General features: G+C 33.2%; 2 protein-coding genes across 2 annotated transcripts in view; one reads left to right on the top strand and one right to left on the bottom strand.

Annotated features, from left to right (window-relative positions):
- The window catches only part of LOC126810531 (GPI inositol-deacylase), a 27655-nt gene extending 8440 nt beyond the window's left edge, over positions 1-19215 (bottom strand). Inside the window, exons 1-19 of the mRNA XM_050535644.2 lie at positions 19015-19215; positions 17066-17133; positions 16831-16851; positions 16140-16293; positions 15705-15747; positions 15080-15171; positions 14411-14507; positions 13259-13416; positions 12592-12624; positions 12117-12169; positions 11878-11944; positions 11259-11420; positions 10572-10646; positions 10335-10387; positions 10083-10146; positions 9863-9940; positions 7679-7910; positions 6802-6868; positions 5626-5776 (exon numbers count right to left, since the gene is read on the bottom strand). Coding sequence (XP_050391601.2) covers positions 5626-5776; positions 6802-6868; positions 7679-7910; positions 9863-9940; positions 10083-10146; positions 10335-10387; positions 10572-10646; positions 11259-11420; positions 11878-11944; positions 12117-12169; positions 12592-12624; positions 13259-13416; positions 14411-14507; positions 15080-15171; positions 15705-15747; positions 16140-16293; positions 16831-16851; positions 17066-17133; positions 19015-19149 — 1803 coding nt within the window. The 5' untranslated portion in view covers positions 19150-19215. The remainder of the gene's footprint in view (positions 1-5625; positions 5777-6801; positions 6869-7678; positions 7911-9862; positions 9941-10082; positions 10147-10334; positions 10388-10571; positions 10647-11258; positions 11421-11877; positions 11945-12116; positions 12170-12591; positions 12625-13258; positions 13417-14410; positions 14508-15079; positions 15172-15704; positions 15748-16139; positions 16294-16830; positions 16852-17065; positions 17134-19014) is intronic.
- Positions 887-2902, top strand: LOC130010772 (uncharacterized). The gene has a single exon (XM_056098787.1). It carries the CDS (start codon positions 895-897, stop codon positions 2005-2007), a length of 1113 nt encoding a protein of 370 aa, XP_055954762.1. The 5' UTR covers positions 887-894; the 3' UTR covers positions 2008-2902.

The following is a 19215-nucleotide window of genomic DNA, read 5'->3' as shown; positions in this document are numbered from 1 at the left end:
ATAGGTTAATCCTGTATTATTAATCTCATACACACAATAAACTAACAACATTTTTCACAGGAGGAAGATTTGATTTTTATTATCTACATATAAAAGAAACACTTAACATTATTTTTTAAATTGACAATCCTATAGTCTATTGACTTGTAGTTGTGTATACAAAAAAAATGAAACTGTATTTTTATTATTAGGACACATAAATAATGAATGCAACCCACTCAACAGTATAACTATTTTAATACTAAATTCTAAATAATTTGTTAGCTTATGTTGGTGATTAAGAAAAACAAGAAAGTTTTGATTTCTACCAATCTTTCTGGGAGTCATTTGAGTGCAAATAATCATCAGCTGCTGTCATCTTATAGATATAAAAACATCCAATTCACTAATTGAAACATAATATATATGAGTGAGAGGCTATTTGTGGCACATCTTATATCTAAGCAATAAATTCGACCTCATGAATTTTTGTTTTCTTATAAAAAAAGGTCCATACTTTGAAAATCAAATAATGCCTCGAAATTCAGTCAGTCAATTCAGGACAATAGCTGAAAGACAGATTAGGGAAATTAATGAAATACTTTGATCAATTTAGTGGTCTAATCTACTAAAGTGTGTGTTATTGCTTTTATGGTATATATTATATATACTGTATGTATGAGATAATCCACTGATCCTCTTAATCTTATTATAACCCCTATTTCTATACTATTACTTCACATACCAAATAGACAGACAGTCGTAAGTACGTTCATAACAGAGAGATAGATATATTTCATTTGTTTCAATAAGGGCAGACTTTAAATAGATAATATTAATTCCGTGACGTTTAATTTTCAGGAAGGATAAGACAAACCATTACATGGTCACCATGGTACCAGAATCACATTGATAATGAATGAAGAAATCTTAGCCCACCATACCAAACTACACAACTGGTTTGAATTGGACAAATTGTCCAAAAACAGCTATTTGGCAGATGTCCCTGGAAACAAAGGACACCATCTCAATCCGATAAAAGCTAAGGATATTGATTCATGGAGGACAGAGGTGAATAAAATATATAACAAAAAGCCTAAATCAGCAAGGCGGCCATTGTTTAGACAATGTCATCACAGTGCTCCATTCGAGAGAGATTTCAGTGAAGTTAGAACTCAGAGAGTAAAGTCCGCACCACCACTTGACAGAAAACTAAAACTTGAGAAATACAATGAACCACAAAGTATCGTAGAACGTTTGAACAATATTTCTATACATTATAATAGTGAACGTGGAGCTATTCCTAGAATTGAAATATCCAAACCAACAACATCAGCAACTGAATTCGCTGATGGTAAAAGTGGGGATGTTGACACAGATAGTGTTCTAAGAGAGGAAAGCTTCAGTATATATAACGACAACAACAGCACTCAAACAGAAGTAGGTTCAAGCGAGGAAAAATTGTCCAAATCAAACAGATTGCGAATTTTTTATCATAAAGATAAGCCAATGGTATCTATTAGATCGGTATCAAACGGTCTTCTGAATTGTCTGACTGTTGACGACTGCCGTATAGCCGCTAGATACAAGCCTAACAACAACATAGTCACAACCATGAGAGAAAATGTACAACAGGAAGAGAGTTCAAGTTTAGATGGATCGGTGGATCTACCAATGAAGATTAGTTCTGGATCAGCCTTTACAACAATGTCTATTCTTGAAGAAAAGGATAAAATATTTAGAGAAAACTTGGCAAAGAGAAATAAGAGGAACAAAATAAAAGTACATCAAAATATAAATGGTTTGCAGAACTCTTTAGATACTAACAGAAGTGGTAACTGGATGAAACCAGTCTGTGATACTTATACAGACGAAAAACTGTCATCTGACAAACAAGCCAGTGAAGGAGGACCACTTTACAGAAAGATGAACTCAGCACTTCACAAAAAAATGCACAAGCTTGTGAATGCCAAAAAAGATAAATTACATAAAATTTACCTCGGGGATAATTCTGTGAATAAAAAATAGTAGGCCTATATTAGGGCAGACTAACAACCTTTATTGCATTCAATAAATATAGCATTTAATCATTTTACAATGTGCACTTCTAAAAGTGACCATTTTTTGGACCCTGGCAAATGTGGTGAATTAACATTATTTGCTGGCAACATGAAATAAAGGTAAGTGTAATGGTCCCAGACTTGAAGAAAATTATGTGTTGGATTCCAGGCTTTCTTGTTAAATTTTAATTCTTTTTTTTATAGATCATGAACTTATACTCAAACAAATACTTGAATATTCAAATTCAAAGAGTTTTTCAAGCATATTCAAACTTACCTTTTGGTATTCATTATTTGATGTCAATTGAAACTAATGGACTATTTTTTGTCAGCTACGAAATATTTACTGCTAACATTAATAATAGTAGCAAATAATTTATAGTGGGGAAAAAACAGAGATCCTATTCTATCAGTGTCAATTAGTATTGAATAACGAATACCAAACAATCAGTTCAAATAGCCTTGAAACTAATATTAAAAAAACCCCAAAAAACAATCTGATAAAGAAAAATACTTCAATTTGAAACATTTACAGTTTCTAGAAATTTTAAATGCATCAGAAATGTTCCAAAAATGGATCATTTTCATTGAAACAAATACTTGAATAGTAAAATTAAAATATGACTGCTGTGTATATGTATTCTACTTTAGTAGTCAATTTTACACTAATAGCTTTGATTAGGCCTTTACAGCAATATTTATTTGGAAGAGGTATTATTTTGAAACCAAATTTACATACCATAGATATATATTATAAGATTCGTTGCTCTCTACTACAGAGCCTAAATCCAATAGTGAGATATGTCAAAGGCACCAATTTCAACAATGTCCCTTTAATTAAATCTACTAAAATACTTAAGACAGTAGCGCTATCACAATTCAGTAAACCTAGTATGAATTAGGGAATAATACGTAGTGAATGTATAATCTTAATAACGTTTGATATCGTATTGATGTCATGATCTTATATTAATATAATGGTATTACTATTATTAATTTGTATTAAAATTTCTAATGATTCATATTTTTTGGTGCAAATGGTACGAAGAAATAACATCCTCCACAATTAATAAAATAAATGTTGTATTAATTAATGATTATGTATAATAAGTATGTATAATAATTATGTATGTTATAAAATACTCATTAATTGTATTCATATTTTTAATGATTTATTTTTATCTATCTAAAAAAAAGGAAGAAATCATGACTGGTGCAACTGGTAGATTGATTTTGTCAGTAAAGAAATATAATCCTCCACAGCTTTTCAAAATGGATATTATTATCATGTATATTATATAATTAGAGATGCATTATGTAAGATTCAGATAAAGAGCTGGCTGCTCTTGTTATAATAGTTCAAAGAGCATCACTACCATCCACATTCCTGTTTTCATTGATATGGTACTTTTTAAAATGAAGAGCATGAAATATGAAATGGCTGCAATGACTGTAATATGATAAGAGGCAAAGATGGCTAGGTGTTGGGTTTGTTTTGCCAAATTTATAGACTAAATATTAACCAAAAAGTGGGTGTGACACTGGTTCAAGGTGTTGGGGCATGCATTAAAATACACAGTTGCTGTCTTTGCAGTATAAGGAATAAATATGTGAAGTTCCATGGGGGTTGGATATGGAACAATATAAATAGGTACCACCCAGTTATTGAATTTGAACAAAATCTGTTAATAATTGCAACCTGTAGAGTATTTACATACAAAAAATTAACGAAAAAGTGGGTGTGGTACCACGCCCCTGGGAGTTGGGACATGCACCAAAATAAATAATTGCTATCCTTACGGTATAAGGAATAAATATGCCAAGTTCCAAGATATTCCATTCAGAATTCCAGCCTGTAGACAAAAAAAAACCCACAAAAATTTTGGACATGGACCATATAAATAGATACGATGCTATGATGGATCATACTGAACTGGATCCAAATCTGTTAATAATTGCAACCTGTGGATTATTTTACAGACAAAATATTTAAAAAAAAGTGGGTGTGACACTGCCGAAAGGGGGGGGGGATCATGAACCAAAATAAATAGTTGTCTGTTCTCCTTAGTGTATAAGGAATAAATATACCAAGTTTCAAAATAATCCATTCAGAATTTTGGCCTTCACGAAAATTGGGCATGGCTCTGCCCTGGGTCGGGGCACGCGCTAAAATCAATAGTTGCTTTAGGCTATATGGAATACATATGCCAAGTTTCAAGATGATCCATTTAGAATTGAGGACAGTATACGATAAACACAAAAATTAGGCGTGGCTCTGGCCCTGGGAGTCGGGACATGCACCAAAATCAATAGTTACCTATAAGGAATACATATACCAAGTTCCAAGATGATCCTTTACAAAATGGGTGTGGCATTCACAAAAAAACAACAGGGATCATCCTTAGGTTAAAAGGATTCATGGAGTAACTCCAGACACTCCAACAAAGTTTAATTTATTGAACTGTTTGAACACTAATACAATACAGGCAAATCAAATGTAAACATTGGTATTCACAGGTTTCTGATGAGTGTTTCATAAGTACTGTTCTAATATAAGTGGTAAGGTCACCAAGAAATAAAGATATTCATGTCTCCGCCTACTTGAATCTAAGATCTGAAGATGATGACGAAGAGTATTTGATAACCTCGCCAATTTGATCACTGTTTAGGAATTGTATAAATAAAAGCCTTCCATGTGAGTCCAATCAGTCTGAAGAGTTCAATACGAACGAAACTAGTCACTGATACCCGGTAAAACCAGGGGCCGTATTTATAAAAATTCTTAGAGTTTTCATAACTTTTACTCTAAGACTTTCTAAAACAACATTTAGTTAAAAGTTACTCTTTAGAAATATTTATAAAGGGTCTTAGAGTTACTTTTAACTAAATGTAAGACTTGGGTCCTAACCAAACTCTTAGCGATGTAACCATGGGAAATCCGGGGATTCCCTGAAGTTATTTATAGCTCAGTGTTGATGTCATGCAATCACTCTACTCACTGTAGGTTGACTGACGCCGAAATCGTCACCACTACACAGTTGCATTTTACCAGTAGCTAGGAAACGAAGCGTAATGGCGATCTTCATCTCAGCGTCGATTGAGAAATTTCGTTTAGTAGGACTTGTAAGTAGATGCCGAACTAAATCTGTCACAAAAAGAATCCCACCCATGTCCATTCGATATCTCCTTATCAACTCGTCATTGTTGTACTCCACTAAGAAATCTCTTCTTGTTTTAAACTCTCTTAGGCGGCGTACACGGACGGCCATGTTAACCAAGATAAGAGTACTTTTAACAAGTTAGGAGTGCTACAGGAGGACTCCTAAATATGTGTCATAGTTAGGAGTAATTCTTAAAGTAAAATGTTTTATAAATAGGTCTTAGGAAAATCTACAAAGTTAGGAGTAATTTTTGACAGTTAAGAGTTGGTTCCAACTCTTAGAATTTTTATAAATACCGCTCCTGGTCTTAATAGCCACTCTTATCTCTTATATTAAATAACAATAACTAGCAAAAAAAATATTGGTTCATAGCATACAAGTAATTACATTTTCGAACGGTAAAACAAGAACTGTATTTAACATACCTGTCCTAAAGTATCAACAGTGGATAATTTAAGTTTAAGTTGATAAGAACAAGATGGATTTAGATACAACTCTAAATGAACAGCCCCACCATCAAAATCATTTGGTCTACCACTCTGTAATTTGACATCTAATTCACTTCTTTTATTATAACTGATAGAATAGAAAATAATAAAACATAGATTGTTTCAATGGCATTTAGTAATTGAAATTCGTACACAGTTCTATGGAATACACTGAGCGATGTTTTGATAGTAATTCAGAAGCCTAGTCAAAACATTGTTCAGTAATAAACATTAATTGTATTATAGAATGGTGATCTGTGTAAAATAAAACATAATCTAATTGTATTCAACATTAGGAATATAACTTGCATTCCTACATTTCTATTGCTTATTATAAGTGTGTTAGGTTTTGTTCTTAAGCAGCTGATCGTCATTGCAGGATTTTGAATCACTTGTATGTATTCAACAAGTATCGAAAGGAACCGAGATCTTTGGGATATAAACATACATTTTAAGTTTTATCAAAATCGGACAAAAATTGTGACTTCTAGATGGTCCACAACCTTGGTATTACATACTTTTACAATATTTGTGCACAAGGCACAAGGTGCGGCCATTTTGTTGTGCAATTTTGGTCCGATTTTCATGAAATTCGAACTCAAACGTCTTTAGGGCGTAACAGTGATACATTTGAATGGTCTTTAAAATCAGATAAAAATTGTGAACTCTAGAGGGTCAAGAAGCTAAATGTATGATTTTTTGTACAATTCGGGACTCTAATCCATGAAGTTATGGTCCGATACATGCCAATATTAAACAGAACCAAGGTCTTTGGGATATCAACCTATATCTTAAGTTTTGTCAAAATCTGATAAAAATTGTGTCCACAAACAAAATGTAATTGGACGGACAAGGGCAACAACAATGTACATCCAAAATGATTGAATCCAAGCTGGGAGATTATCTACCATAATATTTTGCTTTTTAAATAGATGTTAAATAATCAATTTGGGTATAATTTAGCTGTGGAATATTGGATATTGTCTAAAAAAACCAATGAACTGGATTGGTGACTTTAATCTTGAATTGAAATGTGATAATTGATTAGTAGTTTAGCTTATATTCGATATCTTCTTCAGGAATGCTGATTTCTACAATAATGTAACTCAATACCTGCTATATGTATATACTGTTTCATTTGACCATGGAATATTTAAACTCAACACATTTCCTTCTTCTTCTACAAATATAAACAATATTATAGCTTATTTAAATTGCTGTCAATCTAACATAGCTCTTCCATTAAAAAATATCTTTTAGGCTGAAAAAGTCATTAGTTCCTCCAGTTTTTGGAAAACATTATATTGGTAGAAGTACTGACAAACATATATAGTTTGTTGGGAGGATGTAGAGACTTTAATAGTACCTAATATTTAGAATTTTTGGAGCAACTTTATTAGTACCTAACATTTAGAATTTTTTTGAAAAATATATATTAAATATATTAATAAAAACACAGAAAAATGACAAACCTGTGCTGCAGAAAATGACAGAGAGAGAGAAATGGGGTTTAACATCTACTCAATAATTCACTTGCACGTAGGGGTCTTTAGCAGTGGGAGGAAACCGGAGGACCCGGAGAAAACCCACGAGGTTGGACAGGCGACCCTACTCCTTGTCACGTACAACCAGGGATTCGAAACCACGCCAGTTGACTCAATGACAGGCCTTATGATGCAGCGTGTACATGCTAACCATTCGCCTATCCACCCCCCACCCCCAAAACAAAATGACAGGACACCAGAGGGATTGTGTCTGACAATGTTTGTGACAGACAGCTTATTTCCATGCATTGGTGTCAGGTTAACAATGATTTAACATGAGGATACTGGAGTAAGAACTATGCAAATATCTTTAAAGGACATCCATTCAATACTACTAATATTATTATAACTTAAATGACCATATAATATCTAAACACTTATTTATTAATAAGTATCTATATATTACAAAAAACTTTTAAAAACATAAAATAAATGATCTATTATACCTTTTTCCTTTTTCTGACAGCGCCTCGGATTGACTAGAGCAGTATATGCTTTTAATGGACTATCCATGCCAGATAGATGTAGACTGTAGAAGACTGTTTTATTATTAACATGTAACATGGCCGAAGCATCCATTACAGCTATAGGATATGATATTATGGTATCATAGATTCCTGGTAATGTAAATATTAGATGTCGCTGCATACTGTTATATAATTCTACCGTTATAGATACCTGCAATATAGATAAATATATGAACCAATACGGTCATACTTATTTTCAACTAGCCAAACGCCAAAACATTCATTTTAATTTTCAAATAAAATATGTGAATTATGAATTAGGAGCAAACATTTCTTTGTGATAAATTAACAAATTGTTATCTTTAATTTTTATTCAAACAAAAATTCTCCAACGATTCAGTATTTCTAAGATCTTCAAGACTCGATGCGTCATATAGCACTATAGGAATCCATTGCAAACTACAATATTGTTAAAGTTTAATCTCTAATTACGAATATCAGTCCAATATTTTCAGGGGGGTGGATGGCTGAATGGTTAGCATGCGCGCGCTGTATCATAAAGTCTGTCATTGAGTCGACTGGCGTGGTTTCGAATCCCCGGTTGTACGTGACAAGGAGTAGGGTCCCCGTGTCCAACCTCGTGGGTTTTCTCCGGGTCCTCCGGTTTCCTCCCACTGCTAAAGACCCCTAAGCGCAAGCGAATTATGGAAATAAAATTAAACCATATGTTAGTCCCGAAATGACCTAGTTTGTGTCGAGTGGACGTTAAACCCCATTTCTCTCTCTCTATCAATATTTTCAATATATTCATTTTGCATTTGAACTATTAAAGCAAGAAAGGTGAACTCTTATCTAAACCTTACATAATGTATCTTTAATTATATGTTTAATAATCAATCTGAATACATATTTAGCTTGGATTAAGCCATGAGAAATTTGATATTTTAGCAAAAATGCAAATGATGCATTGAGTATCTAAATTTGAATAATTGAAAATACATTTCCCTTCTAGAATTGTTAGTGTGCAAAAATCTTATGGTATGCAAGATATTTGTACAAATGTAAACCTGAAATTTTGGCACAGCCCATCTCTCATGCCTAAAAAAGATGATAATGGCAAACAAAAAGATAGGTTGTCAGGCAACGAAACATATGTCCACAGCAGCTAAATTGTCAGAGTGGTCGTAAAGGGTTGTTGCATATTTATTCTTTTGTAGGTAATTTAGGGCATTTACAAGACAATTTCATACAGATCAGATTATAATTTTTGTCGTTTGAGAGTTCACAAGGTTCTACAAACTGAAACAAGGACCTTAACTCAGGAAGTAATTTACAGAAATTCTTGAAATTTGACAGGCTTTTTTGCTTTACTAATTTAAATAATGCATATAAATTTCATACAGATCATATGATAACTTTTGTCATTCAAATGTTTACAAGGTTCACAAAGTAAAACAAGAGCCATAAATCTAGAAGTAATTGACCGAAATTTCACTGATCTAATGATGCATATAAACTTCATACAGATCAGATGATAACATTTGTCTGTCGAGCATTGACAAGGTTTAACAAAGTGAAACAAGGGCCATAACTCTAGACGTAATACACAGAAATTGCTGAAATTCAATAGGCGTCTTCATTTCACTAATCTAAATAATGCATATAAATTTCACATAGATCGGACAATAACTTTTGGCGTTTGAGCGTTCACAAGATTCAACAAAGTGAAACAAGGGCCATAACTCTAAATGTAATTAACAGATATTGCTGAAATTCAATGATTCTTCTTTCTACTAATTTAAATGATGCAAATAATTTCATACAGATCGGCAGATATCTTCTGTTGTTAGAGCATTCACAACGTGCAACAAAGTGAAACAAGGGACATAACTCTAGAAGTAATCAACGGAAATTATTTAAATTAAATAGGTCTCTTCATCTTACTAATGTAAACAACATATATCAATTTTAAAACAATCGGATGATAACTTTTGGCGTTCAGACTAGATGGACAGACTAGATGGATGGACAGGGGCAACGGCAATATATGTCCACATTTCCATGTGGCCGTATAAAAAGGGGCATTTGGGGAAGTTCAGTCAATTTCCTGATATTCATGCCAATAGCTCATCATTATTATTTAAATATCTACATGTAGCTTACTCTATGTTTAACTGGCTTTAATACTATGACAACATGTGAACTTTTTTCACCCAAATCTTCCATCAAAGTTCTCAATATCTGAAACATTTAAATGAACAACAATTATAGAGGAAGCAATGTTTAGTGCATTTACATCACACAAATTCGATGTCATAGATATAATTTGTTATCCTGCTACACAAACATTGTCATATTAAAAGGGGTAAAAATGTTGAAATACCTTTTTGTTAGGATGTGTAGATGGTAGAAGACGGACTTTATCTGATAAACTGGTGCAAGTTTTACTGAAAACGATTAAACATTTTACAATTTTAAATCTTTTCTTCAACATTAAATTTATGCAACAGAAGTTGATGTAACCCTTATTTCATAACAATTATTCCATCTTCATACTAATTTAACACTTCAATAAAAAGATTATATTTGACCTTTTTAAAACTCATCTCATATATCTATAAAAAATTTCACATACCAACGATCCTGACCTTTAGCTATAGTACAAACACATATCCAATCATCATAAGTCTATAAAATATATAATAAAACCCATTAAACAATTTTTCTAAAAAAAATAATTCAACCTTGAAATTAGTTAGATTATTTGTTCCTCATTCTATTTAATTTAACTTCTACTGTACTATTCATTATATCTATTAACTTATTTTTAGATTTAATTCATTAAATTTTAATTATTGAGAAACAAATTTACCAGATTAGCCATAACTAACAAACTATTTTCATCATCTTCAACTAAAGGAATGGCTAGATATTTGGAAGACACAACCTAAAAGAAAATATCAATATATGCTAAAAAATTAAATAAGATCTGAACGATTTGGTGAAACTCTGAGGTTCTGTGTACACATTGAAGTGCACATAAAAAAAACCCTTTACAGTTGGAATTAGAAATACTAAACACTACATGATGTGTACCCTCTACACTACATGATGTGTACCCTCTACATTAGCCTGGTTGGTGCAGAAAAGTAAGGGGTGTGGTCTGGTGGTTTAACATGCGCGTGTCAAGTGGCATGGTTTCAATTTCCCGCTAGTAGTAGACTCGCCTGTCCAACCTTGTGGGTTTCTCTGAGTCCTCCAGTTTCCTCCCACTGCTAAAGACCCCTACATGCAAGTGAATTATTGAAATAGAATTTGACTATATGTTAGTCCCAAAATGACCCAGTTTGTGTAAAGTGTACGTTAAACAACCCCATTTCTCTCTCTTTCGCAGAAAAGTAGGACATTAAAAGCTATAGAGCCCATTTTATTTCATTTCATGTCCTATATTCGGGTGACCAAATACATTCTTGCTTTATATGTTAGTAATTTCTTGGCATTCATAATATCATAATAACACTATTACGCAAAATATACAATTATTTATAAAAGCAATTACCTGAGGTTGTTCAAATTGCCAGAAAGTATCAATTTTCTCTTCCCATGGAATAGTAGCATCAAGAGTTATCTCCCTGGATAGTTCAGGTGTAAATGGTGTACCAGAATTAGTTATGTAATGATGTTTAAACACAGCCATTCTTCTGTCAGGATCAGTTATTATCTGTGTAAACATTACAATGTCAATGAAATTATCATATGTATCTAACCCAATTAGAGAATAAAATAAATATATAAATAAAAAAAATATACATATTGAATTAATGTCCATTTAATATTAGTGGCGTTATGGGTCTCCGGTTTGTTGGCCATGAAATTTCCTCAGATTTTCCAGCCTGGTTTCCCCTTATCAGTGGGGTAGGTTAGGAGGAGGTTCTGGCAAGGCAAAAACATGTCTAGTCGTTTTAATAAAATATTAAACACTCGTTGACTGCATTGGTATTTGCTTGCAACTAGGCCCCATCATTAGGATTATCCAGTTCTAAAGCTTAAAAGGCAATAAAATCTCTTAATTTTGGGGTTATCTCTTCTGCCCACATGATATCCTAACATCAATTCAAACATATTCAATATTACCACTAAAGTCAACTGATGAAACTCTCTAAAAACATAAGTTATACCTGTTTTGTTTTGGGATCAACAATATCAAACAAAGATCTGGTTGTTACGAGAACCACTTGTCTACACCTACAAAAATAATAAAAACTACCATGAAGAAAAAATATGAGTATCATTACAATTATTAATGTAACAGATTTTTGTTAGCAAGGTATTTTGATACGAACTTCATAAAATAATTTCTCTAACTTTAAATTTTCAATACAATTTACTATGAAGTTATAGTAATGCATGTACTTACCATACAGCACATAGATGGTCTGTTGATACAAAGGCCCTTGGTATAGACATTGTCTAAAAATGAAAATGAACCAATAAAGCTAATGAAGACATGCATATGCTACAACAAAGCTATGGGGGAGACTACGACCTACCCTTCTTTTGATTTTTAACATGCTGGCAATGGTTTGCATGGGACCTTGTGGGTTTTACCCATTTGAATTAAAGGGCAATTTCCTTGCCCATCGTTACATCCTGCATAACTTACAAGGCGAATCTATGCTGGACAGTGATTGAACCTGGGATCTCCTGGTTTGTGAGCCAGCACTATGCTTGTTGGGCCACCATGGGTCCTCATCTAAAATAACATATCTGATAACTCTACATTTGAACAATATTCAAGGTGCAAAAAACAAATAGTTCGAAATATTATTAGGTTCAACAAGAATGTTAAGAGTTTCTTCTACTCCCAGACAATAAATCAAATTAAAACTTACACATGTCGAAATATGTCGATCAGGTCTTACAATCTGCAATCAAAATAAATAATCAACTTTACTCCAAACTTTTCTCTAATTCTGACATTACATGTACCAGTATACACAATCTCAAAGAATTACATGTACCATTCACTATACCAAATATCAAATATAGATCTTACAAAATAGGACAATCAGCTTTTACTAAACAATAATTGTAAAAGCAGGGAGGAAAATGGTACTAAACAATAATTGTAAATGCAGGGAGAAAAATGGTACAGCCGTGTTACTAAGCTAAATCTACATCAATTTGTTACATTTTGAATCATACTAGTCTACCCAGCTGAAGATACCAGTAGCAAGGTAACATCAACATAGCACAAAAATTCTGTAGCAAAACTGATACAGTAAAATGGCCTCTCCACTGTACACAAGGTTAATCTTGATTTTCATTCCATCAGACTAACTAGGCAAAACTTTCCTTATTAGACCCCTAGGTGCTACCCCTTACAAGCAGCAATAGAGCTTGAAAAAAAATCCTGAAGGTTCTTTATGGTCTATGCCAATGTTTTAGTCGAGAGTCAAGTGCCCTTACTGCCCATCATATTTAACAGAGTGTATTTACTACTTCTCAAATGGATAAAGTAGTGCTTAGTTAAACCTACAAATTAAATAATATACCTACATCTTTAAGTGATGTCAGTCCATTTCTAACTAGTATATCACGATATCCCCCTCCAGAACTTACAACTGTTACATGATCTAGTGTGGTATAAGCATGTTCTTGCCAATAGTAATTTACATGGTTGTAGAAATCCTGAAGAGACTTTTCAATATGTAAAACTGAAATAGATATTATATCTATACGAATCAAGAAGATAACATCAACAAACATTAACATAATATATTAGCTTAAAGCCTCATTAGTCCAATAAGACCAACAGCCAAAAATAATAGCTGAAATGTGTTCTTCAAACAATAAGCCAAAACTTATGTTATATGCAATCTTGACCTTGATGTTCATGGACAGAAATAAGTTATTCTTCAGTAGCTGACAGTAAATGATAACGTTATGAAATTAATAAAAGGTAATGGATTAATTGATTTTAATAATATTTGGCCCAGTTTGTTTTTTGATGTGTAGAACTAAAATTCTATAATGTCTTTTAGTCTGGAATATTGAGCCATTGACTAAAAACAATGCCATTAAAATTTCATACAGGAATTTCTATATTTCGGACCACAAAATTATGTCAATAACGGTCACCCTGAACTGGCCATAAATTGAGTTAGATTAAGTTGTTCAGTATTTAATGCACCTATCCAGCCTTTGTAAGGATCAATCCTTCTGGTGTCTTTTTTTTTCTGGAATATACCTGTCTTTAATCAGTGTTTTTTTTTTATCGATATTTATAGCACATGTCTGGCAAAAAGTTCAAAATATCAGGTGTTAGTTATTTCCTGGTCTGAGTACCTGTTACCTTTATTTTCACAAACAAACATTTGATTGAATGATGTGATTAGATGACTGACAACTGATATACCACACATCCTTTAGATCATTCAGCGATCCCCTCGTGTAATGGGGTTTGATGTCCACTCAACTCAAAAGGTTTAATTTTATTTCAATAATTAGGTTTAGCGTAGGTAGGGATCTTTAGCAGTGAGGGGAAACTAGGATATCCGGAGAAAACACACAGACGAGGACCAACTCCTTGTCAATTACAAGTGGGGAATCGAAATCATGTCACTTGATTTTAATGACAAACCTTGTGATCTAAAGCGCATGCGTTAGACCTAATGATCAATAATGTTAATAATAATAATCATGATTTACCTGGAGATTGATGTGGAGTTGCCTGGGTTATAATAGTATTAATGCAACTAGCATCAAAATCTTTTAATGCAAATAAGGCTCTAGCAATTACACCTCCCTAAAATAATAACACAATAATTACAAGCCAATAGTGAGGCTGATGTTCCGACGAAATCCTCCCAAAAAGCAAATGACACATATTAATTAATTGCACATTTATCTTTTTCAAAAGTATCATTAATCAAACTGATTATCTATGCTTAGTCTAAGCATAAAATGTTCACTATTAAACTCTGGTTTTGAAGTACCTGGTAGTGAGTGAAACTATACATCACTCTCTACCAATCAAATTGCTTATCCTGAGCCGAAAATGCTCTCATAATCACACTTAGTCAAGGTATTGATGTGATGAAACTATACGCCAAGTTTCATCATTCTCACTTAATTAGAACCAAAGTTATCGTGTCCCAAAACATCAACTAATCGAATTGCTTATCTCTGCTTACCCTAAAAAGAAAATGCCCTCCTTGAACTTCATCAAGGCACTGACCAAATAAACACCTACACCAAGTTACGAGTTGCATTTACGAGTCGAGGATGCATGATAAGTAAAAAAAAAGCGCAGCCAAATATATCATTTTTTAAAACAATAACAACAGAAGATGGTGATGATGATCTTTATAAACTTACCATAGAATGGCCAACAATAACAACAGAAGATGGGGGTGATGATGATGATTTATATAAACTTAAAATCTTTTTGATGCAATGGGCAACATATTCTGAAAAATAAATAGAAAAGTATAATAAAATAGAATAATCCTAGATTTAATCAAATACAATTACATTCACTTGTGGACATTTTTATATTTGATTTTACCGGTATGTCTCTTAAGATGTCTAAACAATATTTAAAAGCAAGAACAAGATAACTCAGTATTCAACATCAGCATCCTTGTACAAAACTTAAGTCAGATTTCAACTGAGAAATTTTTATTAGCAAAAGGCACACCTACTAGAATATGTTGATGTGTCTACAAAGTTTTGTAAAGATATCTTGCCGAGTAGTGCCTGATGTATGCTTGAAAAAAAAAAAGTGACAAAAGGACAAAAGAACAGATAGACAGTGCCCATTTCAATATGTTTACTTGTTGATGTACACATTAAAGAACTCTTCACAGTTGGAATTTGATAAAAGAGTCTGAGCAAATTTTCTCTCATAGCACACTGCATGGTATATGCCTGTCTTCATTAGCTTGGTTGGTTCAGAAAAGTAAAACCCCATTTCATTATCTCATGACTTCAGGAATCCTACCTGCTTGATCAGTTAACACATTTCCATATAACCCTGAAAATTCCTGTAAATAAAAAAGATTTAGCTATATTCAAGTATATATGGATATTGAGCTATATGTCATTTTGTTTTTGCTCCTGCAAGTGCAGCTGTTATATACATATATTCTTTCTAGATACCACCTATTGGTTACCGGTATTTTGGAAGTTCAAGTAGCCTTTTGCATATTCACATTTCCAAAATCAGGTACCATATATAAAGAAGGTATGCACATGGGACACGGCAGTTATTCATATTCTTTCTCAATATCACATATTTATTATTTTGGAAGTTCAAGTACTATATATCTTTATATTTCTAAAAATGATATTATAGTAATTTTTCATTTATTGGTAAATGTATTTCATTTTGAGCAAAGAGTCTACCTTATTTACTATTAACTAATTAAAAAATTACCTCATTAAAATCAACCGAAAAATAATTAAACTGGAACTTGTTTCCGATATTTTCAGATTTTCTTAGAGATACAGAACCCAAAGAGCGCACTTGTCTATAACTACCAGCATTTCCTGGTATAAATAGCACAGGTATACCATCCAATCGTAGTTTGCTACAATAAAGACAGAATTAAATTATACCTTATTGCAACTATTGTATTGAAAATTTCATAGCTTCAACCTAGATTAAGGTACTGGTAGTTATCTTATTTGTTGCAATAATTTTGTTTATGCTAAACAAAAGGTTATCCCTACATGTAAATATGTTCTTTATAGTTACTAGCTTGGTTACTCATGCACTTTATGTTTATTTGGGGGGTTGGATGGCCGAATGGTTAGTACATGCGCCTTGTATCATAAGGTCTGTCATTGAGTCAACTGGCGTGGTTGTGATTTCCTGGTTGTACGTGACAAGGAGTAGGGTCGCCTGTGCAACCTCGTGGGTTTTCTCCGGGTCCTCCTGTTTCCTTCCACTGCTAAAGACACCTACGCGCATGCAAATTATTGAAATAAAAATTGAACCATATGTTAGTCCCGAAATGACCTTGTTTGTGTCAAGTGGACGTTAAACCCCCTTTCTCTCTCTATCTCTCTATGTTTATTTTTCTAGTTGTTTTACTATAGATACATGTATGCCTAATATATATTACCTTATTTTCTGTGCATATGATCTGAAAAATAATGTAGAAGATACATTATAGTAATATTTTGTATAAATCAATGAACATGTCTCAATATATTCCTGAATCAAATGATAGTCTGTTTCAGGTTGATATGGTTCTAATGAACATCTTGATTCAAGGAATATCTTACCTTACACTTACGCACAACAGAAAACAAGCCATTAAATTTGTTCAGTGCTACAATATATAAAAATTATCTTACCCTTCTCCATATATATATAATCCATACTTGGGAAAAGCTTCATCAACAATTTTACCTAGTTTTATTTTCTACAAAAAAAAATTAAAAGAAATTAAGAAATCGTGCACATGCATCTCAGAATGTAGACAAGTCTATATCAAGTTTATATCTTTATCAGCAGTAGTGGAGTAGAATGACAGATTCGACTATTTATCAACAGATTGATTGAAACCTTGTCTTCTGGGCCAGAAACTAAGTAAGACCTAGGATATCTACTAAATTGTACATTATGAAGATCATGTTTCCCTGATGGCACATGGGGTGAACATGATAAAATAACAACTAACACTGGGACGTTTTTTTTTATTTGTGGAAATTTTGTGCAATGGATATTATGCAATTGGAAACCATACACAAATTTGATTGGTGAGGTTCCTAAAACTACTGACTGTGTTTGGAAACATTTGAAATACGCCTTTAAATTAAGCATTTGAAAACATGGGTGAACATTATCATTTATCTTGGAAACTTGCTAGGGTATAGTCTAGTGGGCGTTACTCTAGAATTTACTTCCTGCACAGGCAGTCACTGTGACACATCTATATTTTAAGTATAAAAATAACACAGCATTAGACTATATAGATGTACGGTACTAACTAGACTATAGATCTATATGTAACAATATGTTATTTTAATTTTAGCGACCATTTTAAAATATTGCAATGTTCGTCTTGTTCACCCTTTGATATTGGCGTACCATTATTTCAAATAATTGTACGGGCAACTTGCCAATCGTACATGTACATTATTTATACTAGTGAAATATTGGACTTGTGACTTATTTCACTGTAAAAGCATGTGCAGAGTGCCTGCATTTTAAAGGAGCTAAATCCCTAATATTTGGGACCTACAAATTGACACAAATGGGTCCCAACGTATATAATAATGTAATATGAATGTAATTAAACTGATTTATATATACATTCAATCGTTTCCGTTTTTACTCTAATTTCAAAGCAGTTATGTTTGGCGAAATATGCCAGAAGTCTCAATCGAATGGCAATCTCTAGCGTATGGTTATTCCAGTCTACACCGATAGCATTTATTGCGCATCCTCTCCAGATAAGAATATGGGGTCACCGTTTGACATGACTTGTGGAATATGTCTAACCTCGTTCTTCCGAGTCGCTTGTATCAAATTGCGCTGAAACGCATTATGGTACACGATGCGTGTACCAATTGTAAAATGTTTATTTTGTCTTAAATATTGGATATCAGAAGCCCATCTTTCCCCAGTAAGATCACAACACCAATGTTGATTAAAATTGATAAATTATTTGTGTTTTTCATTGTCGAAGGTTTTGGATGATATTGAGTTAGAGACTTAGCTACTGGTGAAATGAAATGAAATGGGGTTTAACTTCCTACTGTTCTGCTCCAAACTGGGCTAATGAAGACGGGCATACGCCATACAGTGTGCTATGAGGGAAATTTTGCCCGGACAGCGGCACTACGGCCTACTCTTATATCGAATTCCAACTGTCAAGGGATCTTTTACGTGCACGCCAATGTGTACACGGGACCTCAGTTTTTCGTCCCATCCGAACGACTAGACAGCTGTTCTTGTCAGGCCCTCCGTCCTGCATCACTGACAAGTGAGAACCACGCTGGAAAATCTGGATGAACTTTCTCGGCCAATGCAGGGATCGAACACCCGACCTCCAGGCTAGTGAGCCAGCGTCTTACCCACTTAGCCACTTGATCCCCTAGCTACTGGTACTTAATTAAGTTGTTTAATGGTCTCGAGCTTAAGACATTACGTAATATATTGTAAAAACACTCGGGCCTATGGCCCTCTTGTTGTTACAATATATTACTTAATGTCTCGCTCTCGACCATTAAACAATACTTAATAATTATAATAATATTAATAATAAATATGCCCATTGCAAGCTATATTTTTTTTATACCCTGTAATCTGGATATTCATACATCCATGTCATTTCACATGAGTTATTTTCATATAACTTAAGATAATCATAAACTCCTGTTCCAAGAAGAATGACGATGAGCACAGAAACAGCCAATTTGACCGCAGTAGACATGTCATGAACGATTTTGAGTTAGAAAACTTCAAAACGTAAAGCTTCCTAATAATCTGGATAGTTTGA

The sequence above is a fragment of the Patella vulgata genome, chromosome 2 (assembly GCF_932274485.2).
Source record: "Patella vulgata chromosome 2, xgPatVulg1.2, whole genome shotgun sequence".
In the NCBI taxonomy this organism is placed as follows: Eukaryota; Metazoa; Mollusca; class Gastropoda; family Patellidae; genus Patella; species Patella vulgata.
Note: the sequence above shows the minus strand (reverse complement) of the source record. Positions and strands in the feature narration are given on the sequence as shown.

What these genes read in the sequence shown, in the direction of transcription:
- LOC130010772 (XM_056098787.1), top strand. Translation starts at nt 895, where the DNA reads ATGAATGAAGAAATCTTAGCCCACCATACCAAACTACACAACTGGTTT.